Source organism: Zootoca vivipara, chromosome 14 (genome assembly GCF_963506605.1).
Source record: "Zootoca vivipara chromosome 14, rZooViv1.1, whole genome shotgun sequence".
Taxonomy (NCBI): Eukaryota; Metazoa; Chordata; class Lepidosauria; order Squamata; family Lacertidae; genus Zootoca; species Zootoca vivipara.
In genome coordinates, this window is record NC_083289.1 from 10,098,430 (window position 1) to 10,112,529 (window position 14,100).

General features: G+C 44.8%; 1 protein-coding gene across 2 annotated transcripts in view; it reads right to left on the bottom strand.

Annotated features, from left to right (window-relative positions):
• Window positions 1-1,652: 1,652 nt before the first annotated feature.
• Window positions 1,653-14,100, bottom strand: part of PPCDC (phosphopantothenoylcysteine decarboxylase) — a 35,983-nt gene continuing 23,535 nt past the window's right edge. For both annotated transcript variants that reach the window (XM_035131951.2, XM_035131952.2), the window contains exon 6: window positions 1,653-9,536. In XM_035131951.2, the coding sequence (XP_034987842.2) occupies window positions 9,451-9,536 (86 nt within the window). In that variant the 3' untranslated portion in view covers window positions 1,653-9,450. The remainder of the gene's footprint in view (window positions 9,537-14,100) is intronic.

Sequence of the window (14,100 nt, forward strand, 5' to 3'; positions counted from 1 at the left end):
TATAAAATTTTAAACTATCTTCTAACTCTACAGCAACTAACCACTTCCAAATCAATTCATACTAACAAATTTTACCATATTTCTTTAAATAAACTTTGAACTTCTTCCAATCTTCTTCCACCGTCTCTTCTCCCTGGTCCCGTAGTCTCCCGGTCAGATCAGCCAGTTCCATATAGTCCATCATTTTCATTTGCCATTCTCCCACAGTTGGTACCTCTTGTGTTTTCCATTTCTTAGCTATCAATATTCTTGCTGCTGTTGTGGCATACAAAAAAAAAAGTAACATCTTTGGGAATTTCTCTTCCAACTATACCCAATAAGAAGGCTTCTGGTTTCTTAATAAATGTGTTTTTCAACACTTTTTAAAACTCATTATAAATCTTTTCCCAGAAGTCTTTTACTATAGGGCAATGTGGTATTCTTTTTTTAGTGAGGTGGCGAAGGGTGGAATTCTATCTCCAGAAGTAGGAAGAATCCCCACACACACAGAGAGAGAGAGAGGGAGAGGTATGAGGGACCCAAACATTAAATTAAATTCTAGAATCAGCGGAGATGACGATTTGTTTTTTTCCTGTGTAGTTAATAGGAAGATTTCTAAGCAGGCAAAACTCCCAGTTCATGTAAACCAGGGTTTCCCAAACTTGGGTCTCCAGGTATTTTTGGACTACAACTCCCATCATCCCTAGCTAGCAGGACCAGTGGTCAGGGATGAGGAGAACTGTAGTCCAAAAACACCCAAGTTTGGGAAATGCTTATGCAAAGGTATGCAAGCTTTGAGATTTTGCATTTCCCCTTCAGTACGGCATTTCATGCATTCCAGTGGGGTTCCACGTCTGTGAGAGCATCTTGTCACCGCTCAGACCCAGCTTGGTTACTCAATAAAGTGCTTCAGACCCAGATTCTGTAACCCACGGATGGTGGAACCCATTGTCCTCAAGATATGGCTAGACTGCAGCTCCCAACATCCCTAGTGACTGGACACAGGCTGTGAGCTGCTGCAAGGTGGAGTCTGCCAACGTCTGAAAGACCACAAGTTCCCCACCAAAGTTCTGCTGCTACTGATAGCTGGGCTATCTTTGACCACACTTCCAGGCAGCATCACTAGATTTCAACGGGATTAGATAAATGCAGGGAACATGCCTATCCGTGGCACAGGCGAGTTGCATCGGGCTCCTCCCTCAACTGTTACCCGCAGCAGCCATTCCATCAGGCTGAAAGAGGGGGGTAACAGCAACAGACAGACAACACGGTAATGTTAGCAAAACAATGAAAAGGTAAACCACCGTGAAGTGCAAATATATAAATATATATGCACCAACAACTTTCACATATACAAGAAGTTTCAAAAATGTGTACAAACTCTCATGCTCGAGGTCTTAAAAGTCCAGTATAAAGTGCAATAAAGTGCAATAATTGATCATCAATCTTTGAGGATTTTGAGCTTCGGTAGTCTTGTTAAGCCTTTGCACATGAACCTTTGAAAGAGTCCGCCCCCTGAGGAAACCATTCCTGTGAAACGGGAAAGAAGCTGGCCACCCGTCGGATGAGATAAGAACGCATGGGAAGAGATAAGAACGCATGATACATCATAGCACTTTCCTGTCGGACTTGATTATTGCACTTTATACTGGACTTTTAAGACCTCGAGCATGAGATTTTGTACACATTTTTGAAACTTCTTGTATATGTGAAGGTTGTTGGTGCATATACGGTACATTTATATATTTGCACTTCACGGTGGTTTACCTTTTCACTGAAAGAGGGGGGTAAAGCTGGCGCCGCAGGACCTCACCACTCTCTCTGCTGAAAAACAGCAACTTGAGGCTCCTCTCCAAAATTTCACCCTTTCTGGTTCTCACAATATCTCTGTGCCTAAAAAGTCGCACCTGAGCTTGTCCCTCAGATTGTGAGTCCGAGGGCAAGGTCTTGACGTTTTGATAGTTGTCAACTACTTCGGGAGCCCCTTTGAGGCTGAAGAGTGGGGTGGAAAAAATGCTCATGCTAAACAAACTGATAGTGATGATGATAGCCAAAAGGCTACACTCCATGTTCTGAGGCAGTGTTATCTCCGAATACCAGTCGCTGGGAGGCAACGGTAAGGTAGGGTTATCACCTGCACTAGGGCTTCCTGCAGCCGTCTGTGAGAAACTGGATGCTGCCCTAGATCTGAATGGTTTGTGCTGTTAAGTAAAAGGAGAGAGGAGTTATAGGCTAGGCAGACACCCACAGCAATGGAAGATTGACATCCGAGGGTCAACGAGTGCAACCCAGCTTTCTCCTTTCTTCCAGGTCGCCGGAGTTGTCTATAATCACAGTCAGTTTCACTTCTTCCTCCCCACGCATGTGAAATCTGACAACTCAACATTTCTGTCTGTTTTTTCGGAATTTGCTCCCACCAAGTTCAACAGGACTTGCTCCTGAGGAAATGTCGAGAGAGCTGCAATAGCTCGTTTCAGTTCCTCTTCGGTCGCCCTTTCCAACCCGCAAGGCCCAAGTGCTTCAAACCACTTCTATTCTTGCGCTTCCTGGTTTTGGCTACAAGACACCCACCCCCACGTGCCTGCGTCTTACTACAGCATCTAAGGGTGTTCCTAAGAATTAGGCTGCCAACTGCCGAGTCCTTTATCTGTTCTTCTCGTTTTCTTTATCAGTATTGTTTTTGCTGCAAGCTTGGAATCGCGTATTTCGTTGAAGAATGACATCTAAAGGAGGAAATATGAACACTCCAGATAGAGCAGATCAAAGTTGCATCCAGTCCACACATCCTGTTCCTCAAGGTAGCCAACAAAATGCATCTGAGGGAGGAGCCAACCCCCAGCAAGGCTTTTCATAGGTATGCTATGGGATGGAAGTTTTCAGTTCTCCACATTCTGCAGCAAATTGCATGATGGTCTTTTAATTTAAAAAATCCTCATGGAAATTCATCAGTGAATGCCTCCTAACAAACACATTTTTAGATGCAGTGGACACATTTGTACACAAAGTGCACGCAATCAAATTTCCCGCAAATAATGGATTTTGGTATGTTATTTTCACTAATATCTTCATTTTTTACACACACCCTCCCCAATACAGGCATTGTTTTTCAAATGTTGGCTGGGGAACTGCATCAAAATGATCAGATATGTGCAAATGTTGGAGAATAGTTGTGTTTTGATTCACATGTTCCATCGAAAAGTGCAAAATGTGATGGATTCAGCTTTAAATGTGAACCAAACTGAAATCCTCCTCCATCCCTTAGGTATGACAACACTGTCAGTATTGCTAAGAACATCAATAAATCTTACAAACTGGAAATTTGGACTCATGCCTTTTAGTATAAGCATGCACACATGAAAAGGCATCAAGTGCCTGTGTGCTTTGATAGGTAGAGGGACTTGTCTATTTGGGAAGAGGAGGCAGGGATGGTGTATATATTAAAGTGGGGAGGGGTGAATGTTGAGGGTTCTGGGTCCCCCCCCCATGTATAGGAAAAATCTATAATAACTATTAACTAAATTCCCAGGTGTCAAAAAAGGTTATTTATGTATGCTGCTACAACGCCCCATGTTTTGTTAGCCCAAAAATAGAAAACGAGCGAGGTCCCAACTAAAGAAGAATGGAAACTTAAGTTGACAGAATATGCACAACTCGCAGACTTAACGTATAGAATAAGAGAACAAGAACATACGTTTAAAGAAGATTGGAAAACGCTTATTGAATATATCGAAAATAATTGTGTACAGCTGAAAACGCTGGCGGCATTAAGATAAATTCAACAGTGTAAATAAGTTTTGATGGGTGCATTAATGGAAAACCGATTGGTATAGTTTTTTTGTAAAATATGCAGGGATATAAGATATGTAAAATGAACCATGGAAAGAGAAGAAGGGAAGTCATTGATATCTTAAGGATGTAAAATGAGTATCTTAAATTGTAAAACAGAAAACTGAATAAAACTGAATAAAAACTATTAATAACGAAGATGCAAAAACCATATGCACACATATCCTGATGTTCATTTGGGTGCATAGCTCTTCTGATGAGCAACAAAATATTTGACCAGCATGATATTCAGCGAAAAGCTCTCTGCTACCATTTGTGCCCAGGAACTTTCCTACACAGGTGCTGACCAGACCCAGGCCTGCTCAGTTTCAGCAAGGTTGCTGCCTTGCACGCATTCAAGACCTTGGTGGGTAGAAGCCAGAGAGCCTCTGGGGTTCGTGGGTTATTATTCTAGGACGATGCTGCTGACTCAGTACTGCGTTCTCACAACATAAAAGACAGACTCCCAAGCTCTGTTCAAAGACTTAATTTGTCCTTAGCAAAGCAGGACAGGAGGCCTGGCAATGCATTAATTAACTCAGCTTTTTCCCCATATACATAAAGGTCAACCCCGGGGGAAGATGTGGCCAGCTATTCATTACCACGTACCAAATGTGAAGTCCACATACCCTTGACAGATACATCATCTTCTCCAGTGATGATAGTGCAATAATAAAATTAATCACTTCCTTAATTATCACAAGCTTCCATAACACATTAACCATCATAACCCTGCCCCAGGCAATCACAGCATGAGAAAGACTCTCATATTTATTTAGAACACCAGTCAATTTTTAGTTTCACTCATTTATTATTTTTTCCATCCCATCTTTCAGTATAAAATATGGTCAAGGCAGCTTACAATAAATAAAAGGCAAATAATAAATTTCATGTACTTGATAATATTGTAAGCAATCAGTTACTGCAAAATTAACATCTTCCAGCTTCTTCAATCTTATCTCTTATTGTGAAAAGCCAGTAAATCTCTATATGTTATCCACTGGCGATATTCTCAAGGATTCTGCTTCTGTGGGTGAGAGCCAGAGTGATGTTTTCCTTTCAAGCAGGTTTTTGTATTTATCTCATACTCTAAACAAATTCTTCCTGACTACATGATTCAAGAAGCTCTTATATATTCCATACCATAGACATGCATGCCAGTCAAATTTTATATCCTGCCCTTCAAGATCTAAAATGTGTGCATTCTTCAACATTATCCACTCCTTTAACCTTGTTTAAAGTTGACAAGAAAAATGGGTTTGTGACTCAAAGTTCACAATTTGAAAGGGAGGTTATAGAAACGTCAGGAAAGTTAATTTCCAGGATGTATAAATTATTGTTGGAGTGGGAGAAAAAGGGCGAGATGGTTAAGTCAGCTTAACTAGGTGAGAGACATAGGACATAATATAGAATTCAGTGCGTGGGAAAGGTGGTGGAAAAAGGAATTAAAATTTACAGGCAACCAGTCCAACGGACCACTGTAGACCGTTTGGGTGGCAAAGCCAGGGGGGCCAGTGGAGGCCTGAGAACCTTAAGGGCATACCAGGACCTTTCCCTGAATGTTCAGCTTTCATCTATATAAATAAAAATGTAAATATCCGTTTGTACAAAATCAAAAATCTCCGAAAGTTCTTGACTGATTGCTTTGAAATTTTGACACAACATTGCATTCGAATACGGGAGTGTTTGCATATAATTAGATTATATAGATGTCACACCTGTGACAGGTAAAAACATACTTTTTTGGAAAAACGACGCCATCTATTGGACGTCAAAGCAACACATGCTATAGTAATTTTTTTACTCCCAGGATGCCTTGGTGTGCGCAGTGGCATCCTTCCGGCGCGAGCGTGCAGAGGATACTGGGAGCGGGTGGCTGGTGGGTCCTTCTAGGAGAGCGGGGGCCGGATCCTGTCCCTTTGCCGCCAGCGCCTTGCCTCTCCCCCACGCCCTCGGCATGTCCACCTTCAATAAGGAACTGCAGCTGGGCCGCCTGCCCCCTTGCCCGCCGGGATCCGCCAGGGGAAGCGGCCAGGCCCTCCCCAAAATGTGCATTCGGTAGGCGGCTCCTTCTGGGAGACTGGGGGCTGGCGTCTTGCCTCTCCCCCCGCCCTTGGCATGTCCATCTTCAATAAGGAACTGCAGATGAACCACCTGCCCCCTCGCCTGCCAGGATTTGCCGAGGGAAGCAGCCAGGCCCTTCCCAAAATGTGCATATGGTATGCAGGGGGGGGTGTTGGGGGAGGGTGACATCACATGGGGGAAGATGGCGTCACGCAGCGGGGGGAACAGAGAGTGGGGTGTCGTTACGTCATGCACCTGTCCTTGGAAACAGGGACCCTGGCTGAGCCACAGCAACGCGTGGCCGGGTAGAACTAGTTGAAAATGAAAATGAAAGCCTCTGCCCCTTTTGTTTATGATGATGAAAAGTACAATAGGGGAGTATTTCTAGCACATCCTTTGCTAAGAAGCAATTCAATTAAGGAACTCTAAATCACCTGTTCTGTCTGTTCTACAGTGATATCTCGCAACATTTTCGTCTCCGAGTTGCTGGGTTGTCAGCCAAATGGAATGTACCTTGAGTCACACCCACCTGCTTCGTCTGGAACTAGTTTATTGAGACAGAAACACTTCATCTAAATGGGTCTTCAAGTCACATGATGGAGCGCAAGTGGTCACCCCACATCATGTGACCCTGTACAAGAGCCTCTCTTGGAAAAGGCAGAGAAAAGAGCAACCAGAGCAGGCATAGGCAAACTCGGCCCTCCAGATGTTTTGGGACTACAACTCCCATCACCCCTGACCACTGGTCCGGTTAGCTAGGGATGATGGGAGTTGTAGTCCCAAAACATCTGGAGGGCCGAGTTTGCCTATGCCTGAACTAAAGACTGCAGCCCAATGCACACTTACATGAGAGTAAGCCCCACTGGTGCCCAGAGGGGCTTATTTCTGAGCAAACATGTGCAGGATTGCACTTTTGAACGATTCAACTCATACAACAGATACGAGTGAAGGACGCTTCCATGGAAAACCTACAAGAGCAATTGCATTAAAGATCAATCTCAGAGGTTAACTTGGCAGTTTTGCAGATGTGGCAATTTTTTGTGTGCACTGGGCAAAATTTGTTTTTTGGGGTTGCCAGGCCTCCACCGTCGGTGGCAGGAGAACAGACACGACGGAGCATAGAATCCCTCAATGAATGGCGAAGCCCGAGTAAAACTGCACAGCTGCATGCTGTGTCTGTACTGCCATGCAACATGCAATGCAGAAGTGTCTCCCAGGACTTTTATCTGCTTGGCCTCGCTGGGCGTAGTGAGGCAAGCAAGCTTCTGTCAATATTTATAAATGCAGCCGGTCGCCAATCTGCAAGGCAAGTTTGCAAACATCAATGCTGCGCATGCAAATTGTCAGAAAGCACCGCCTTCCCCTGGCCCTGAGCTTTGGACGTCAGCCATTGCACAATGCCTATAAAAACCCTCTTCAACGGCTCACGTTAGATAAACAGGCAGCGGCAGCGCTGCTGGAAACATGGTTGGTCCAGCCAATTCTGGCACAGAAAATCCACGGTCATTTTGGCTTAAAAGCAAAACACGCATGTACACAGGGAGAGAGGAACTATTTTATTCGTCCATCTACCTTGATAGGCAGATTCTTCCCCAGGGTCCCCAGGAGACAGGACTTTCCCATCACCCCTTTTTTCCAAGATCCCTTTCATTGAAGGTGCCAGGAATTAGAAACAGGGACTCTTTGTATGCAAAATACTTACTCTACCTACTCAACCAATATGAAATGTGTCTGGTCTTTTCTCCCATTTCCTGATCAAAACTGTCTTACTCCCCGAGCTACTAGCACCACTTTGGTGGTTGGGGGGGGGGGGGAATATGGACACAATGCAGGCAACTGGGTTGGCTCAATTGAGCTGATAGCAGAGATGGGGGGGTGGATCAAGAAGAGAAAACTGGTTGACACCCCCTTGCCATGCCATTGCTCCAGTCAAAATCAGAGGTTTTCTTCAAGGGGGAGACTCCATCCAATCAAAGCAAAAACAAATATATGGTCTGTATAGGCAAAGAAAGTTGTGTCTACGGGTCAGCTTCTCAATTGCTGCAGAGAACTGGGGAATTAATCCAGCAGCAAATTTAGAATAAACCAAGGCATCTTTGGTCCTCTCTTAGTTAAGGCAAAGCAGCAGCTCTTCCAAGAGCAGCTGGGTGGGGTGATAGGGCAATGATGATACTTTTGCCCCCACAAGTGCAGTGTGGATCAGTGAGGACCCTCAGTCAGGGGTTCAAGCCACCCAGGTCTTGGGCTGGTGGAGGGAAAAAGGCACTATGCTTCAGGGCAAATAACCCATTCTCCCTGGAATTCCCTGCTATCTTCAGCTATGCCTATCCCTGCAGTCTGAGAACCAAAGATTGAAGGCAAAGAAATCACCCTCCTGCGGGCATTGTTCCATTTCACCCCAATTGGTCATGGCTCTCCCAAGGCCACCCCTGCCCTGCCAAGCTGCCGACAGAGGCTCTTTCTGGACGCAAAGTTTGTGCTCCGTCTCCGAGAGACGATGACCTATGGTGAATCTCATGCCCTTAACCCCACTCCTCCATCCCCACACAGGAAGTAGTGTCCCTGCGACAAGCTGGAAGGCAAGGTGGGAAAACTACAAAGAGCTTTTTATCTGTAGGAAACTGACAAGGATCCAATGTTTCTCTCGTGCGTAGCAGTTCAAAGTTTGTCCTTCATGCGCCGCGTACGTTTTGTACCAGGCTCCCCTGTATGTGCGGAACCTGATTTGGCTTTAAATGCACTCTAAGGACACGAGAGCAAACTCTGCTGTGTTTATGTGACAGGCCACTGACCAGGCAGGGCAGTCCACCGACCCAACCTGACATTGGCCCACCGGGAGGGATCAAAGGGATAGAGACGGGCCTGGAATGGATCTCCTCCCACCATCCAATCCCGGTCAGCCCCACCCCAACTCTTGTGTAATAAAGCTGTTAATCAATTGTGAGTGTTTGTTTAGCCCGTTTCTCAGCAAATAAATTCCCAGGCCATCGCCCACCCCAGCCCCAAATCAAGGTGCCGAAAGCACTACACACTGGTAGCAAAGTCTGACAAGGCCTCTCCTGCAGAGGGTCTGTTTGCTTCTCTCTTTGAAGTCAGCATTCCTGAGCGTCAGCAGACATGGGGAGCACCAAAAGCTAAAGTCATAGGGCCCCTAAGCAGACTTACTAATGGAAGCCTAACCCCAGGAAAGTTGTGAAACAGCTCACCTTCTAATCCTGTGAAATCCCCGGTGCAAAGGCTACAGCCAAGAAACTGTTATGAACCTTTACTACAGATGTTCTCTTGACTTTTTATGAACACCCTCTCTTGTCTGCAAGGCAAATGCCACACTATTAAAACTGTGCAGCATATTGTGAGTTTACAACTCCCTCTTCAAGCTGGAACAAGCATTGGGGTTGCACGAAAGGGATTACAGAGGACCCCCCCCATCAAAACTCTCAAGCTCAAGTGCAGGAGGTCTCCAACCACGCAGAGACAGAGCTGCCAGTAAGGACTGGGTCCAGTTTTTGTGGTCTTCACTCCCTGCTCTTTCTACCTTTGTAGTCCCAGAAGGAGACAGAAATGCTGCCCGTTCACTGGGGATCAGCTGTGCGCTGACAGGCCCCGCTCCGATAGGATCGCCTTTACTTTCGCCACAATGGTTGGCACTTCTGCCATGGCGCCACGACCTGTAAAGCGAGAACAAAAGCAGGGTGAGGCCAGCTCCTCCACAGGGAGAGATGGGGAACCATGGCCCTCGAGATGTTGCTGAACTCCAACTCCAACTCCCATCAACCCCAGCCAGCATGGCTAATCATCAAGGATGAATGGAGTCGGGGGGGGGGGTCTAACAGCAACTGAAGGACCAACTTTGAAATTATTAATCAGATAATCAAACTGATGGTGGTGGTGGTGATTAATTGAGCTTATATACCATCCTATACCTGGTGGTCTCAGAGCGGTTCAAAGAAAAGATTGCAACATATACAATCAGAATAAAAACAACAATCTAGTAACACGCCCCCATAAAAAAAACAACACCCCATGTTTTAAAAGGGCATAGGATCAAATCAACCAAAGGCCTGGTTAAAAATAAACGTTTTTGCCTGGCACCTTGTTAGGGAATTTTATAGGGGGGGGGCACCCAAACGAGGCTTCATTTGGGAATCAAGATTGGCACTAATGCCCTCAAGGGGACCCCATTTGATCCTACAACACCACTCTAGTATCGCACCAACACGAACCCCTCAAGATCAAGCCCTGAGTAATAAAGGCTCCCTTTCCTACCCTTTCTCTGTTGCCTGAGACTCTATGTAACCATATTTCTTTATGAATGAATACAGTGTATCTTTATTTCTAAATGAAACCTCCTTTTTGCGACTCTGGCCAAGGGCTCTCAGGGATGCAGGAAACAGCCATAATCCCTTAAGCAAGAGGTCAGGTAGCCAGGGTGGTGCTCCTCTGCATATCCATAATCCATTCAGGTACCATCTCCTGCCATTCCCAACCCTCCGAAGCCAGAGGCAATACACACAACTGGACCCATTGTTTCCCCCCACCAGGTACTCAAGGATCCCTTCCCAGATACTTACTGGTACTTGCTTAACAATGTCCTGGGACATCCTTATGCTAATCCTGCTTACCTCCTGTTTACCTGTATGCTAATGCCCCTTGCACCTTCCCCTTTTCTGACGTTTTACCCTGTCACAAGTGATGTATGTATGATGCTTTCGATGTGCATTATGGGATGGTGGTGGGAAGTTTTAAAAGTTCTTGCAGCCCTGTTCACAGTGTTCAGTCTGGCATTGAACCTGCTGCGCAGTAATAAACCTTGCTGTTTGCTCCGGATCATGGCTGGACTCCTTCCTTTTATACTCCGCAACGACCACAGGCCCTTGCCTGATGAGCTGGGTGGCTGAGCATTCTCGCACCCAGAATTTTGCCCTAACATTTGGCGCCCGAACAGGGACTTGCGGTTCTCCTGTGTGGCTGACTGAGGGCCCCAAGATCTTCAGCCGGCACCAGGCCCTTTTGCCTGGGAAGACCCCTTTGGACCCTCGGCCATCCTCCAGGCGGTAATCTGCAAGTCTCGAAGGACCCAGCCAGGGAGCAAAGGCAAGAACCGGCCGGCCAGCTTCTTCATCCCCAGGATCAACACGGAGGAGTGTGTGAGTATAAGGTTAAAACCCAGTGCACTGGTGGTAGCGGGGTGGTATCTCCTGGCAACTGAATTCTCTGCCCTCTTATCTATCGTGCTTTCTGTCCTGTCTCTCCGGACCGTGTGCCGTGCTCAACTCGAAAGGGGAGTTCTGAGCTCTATCTCTGTTGCTTCTCCACCCCCCCTTTTCCAGAAAAGAGTGGGGGTCCTTTGGTCAGCCGCCCTGGCAGGAAGGCCCTGTCCAAAAGCAAGGGACCAAAGGCTCTTTTTCAACCACTTCAGCCAGCAGGCTGAAGCCTTTTCTGTCCTGTCTTTACCCCAGCCGCACTGGTCGAGCCACGTAACACGTGTATCGTGCGTGAGCCCGCTTCCAAAAGCAAGGGGGGTATTCCGGAGCGAAAAATTCTATCCAAGGGGGTACCTGATCTGGCACCGCAAAGCGTGGGCGTCCAGTAGGGTCCCCTATTTCTCAAGATTGTGACGATAGGTAGGAGGTTGCCAGGAGGGGTAGCCTAACAGGGATTAGGCAGGACATGGCAGAGTGGTTGGAAGCACCCCAAAGAGAAACGGGAAAAGTGAGCACCAAAGGTCTGGGGAGGAAACCAGATAGCTAGGGCTCAGGAGAAACTCTGTGAAATAGCTAGGTAACTTTATTTAGGACTGAGAAACAATAGGAATGGTATATATATGTTTTCACGTTACATGTTGTCTGTTATTTGTTTTGTCTGTTAAGTGTGTGTGCATCTGTTCCTTGTGTCTGCTAGAGATCGTTGTTTCCCTTGAAATAAATAAGAAATGTAATCAAGGTTTGGGAATGTAAGGAGTTTGTGTTTAAAAATTGGCCATGACCTCTACAGACTGCCTTCCTTAAGTTAAAAAAAAAAGTTTAAAAATAATAATAATGCAAGCTTGCTTAAATAATTTTATGTTAAGGGATTGATCAACCCAAAAACATGGCAAATATTGAAAAAGGGTGGAAGTGGTGTGTGAATGTTTGTTGGTTGTAAGAGGCTGTAGAAGGCCAATCTTTCTCCAGAGAGTAAAAGAGGGTGTGTGTGTATACCTACCCCTTTCTGTACAGAAAGGGGGAGCAGGAAGGGAAAAGGGAGATTGTAACTTTGAAAATGTTTGTTTGTGAACTCACAATGTTTAAGGTCTGTGTAACAAGGGAGCCATGTGCTCTGTATGTAATGTTTCTGCTGCAACCAGCTTCATTGAGCACAACAGCTCTTTGCAAGCTAAAATGCAGTGTCTATATTTCATAAAGCCTTAGGTAGGTCTCCTTCTGAGAGAAGAGTGTTGTTGTTATGAGGAATCCTTGGAAGTATTAGGACCATGTGACTATGAAATATGGTGTTCCTTCTAGGGAAATGTTATTAAAAGTAGAGGCTCCATAGCCAGCAAATGTCTATCTGAGTCAGTTTAACCTTGGTCCAGTTGGACAGAATGGTGGTAGTGAGAAAGTAAATTCCCTCTTAAAACTGTTTATCCAACCCTCAGGTTTGCTAAAGGCCTCCATGTAAAGTTGGTACTTTTAATCTTCCCCTTCCTTCCTTTTCCCTTAGTACACATGTGTGCTTCCGTGATAGGGCATAGCCCGTGTTTCCTTCCCAGTTAGCCATCTGTACTCAAATGTATGTGTATCCTGCTTTGAAAGGGCGATGATAGTGTTGAGATCCCCATATTTCAGAAGGGATGGACTAGATTACTCAAGATCCCTTCCAACCCTACCAGACTCTTGCAAATGGGGGGGGGAGTTAAATGAGGAAATTGTATGTTGTATGTGATATGAAAGTGCTAGGTAGGTGGAAGGAGAGAGAGAGAGAATGTGTTTGAAATTGCATTTTGTATGTGATGTGAAGGTGCTAGGTAGGTAGAAGGAGAGAGAGAGAGAATGTGTTTGAAATTACATTTTGTATGTGATGTGAAGGTGCTAGGTAGGTAGAAGGAGAGAGAGAGAGAATGTGTCTGAAATTGTATGTTGTATGTGATGCGAAGGTGCTAGGTAGGTAGAAGGAGAGAAAGCGAATGTGTTTGTAAGTAACCTTGAAAATGCTTGCTCAATACTTTGAAAATATTTTGAAACTTGAAAATGTTCACTTCATGAGGTGTGCAAATGTTTGTTATTGAGAGAGGCTCAAAAGGGGAGTCTTTCTTCAAGTGACTAGAGGAATATTGACTAAAGGAAAATTGAACAGCTATTCCTATAAAGGTGATTTGTTTGTCAAAAGTAGAGCTTCCTTAGCCAGGAATTGTCTATCTGAGTCTAGTTTTAACTTCAATTGTGTTGGGCTCCTGATATAACCTCTTAAGGAAAAACTCATCTGCTAAAGGGTTCTGTATAAAGTTGGTATTTTAATTCAAATCTTGTGGATCCTGTATCTTAGAGGGTTAGACTAAATGACCACAGGGTCCCTTCTAACTCCCATTTTAGAGCTATGTGAAAGGCAATGTGTCTGATGTGGTGATGGGTTGAAATTCAGCCCAGCTCTGCTTTCTGGCAAGGAAAGATTATTGGTTTTCAGAGTTAGAACAAGAGTGTCTTTTTTAAGGAGTGATTATATGAGTTTTACCATTTTGTCTATTAAGGTTTAAAGTTTAAGCACATATAAAAGTCTTGACCATTTCCCCTTGTAAATAAATGGCAGAATATATCTTATGAATTGTGACCCTGTAGCCATTTTCCCATATATGAGGGGGCAGGGAATTTTAGTCTGCCCATGGCTGAAGTTATTTAAAACAAACAAACATTTGCAATTTATGAATTCTGACTGGTCATTTACCCGTACATAAGGGGGCGGGTCATTGTTCCGCTAATGACTAGAGGGAAAGCACACTAATAATAATAATCCACATTTGTGAAATATTTTGAATAAAAGTCTGCACCCCAAAAACCCTGTAGATAAAGGGGGCAAATCTAGATTTCTTTTGCCTGGGGTATGAGATGTTTATATAGTACAGTAAACATGGCTAATTAGTGCCATGACTTCATTAAGGAGTTTAATTTGACCAAACTTTTCTTGCAGCTTTCTGGTGAAAATATTGCGTTGTCTGGATATTGAAGTTTTATATATTTAAAGTTTAAGATTTATAAG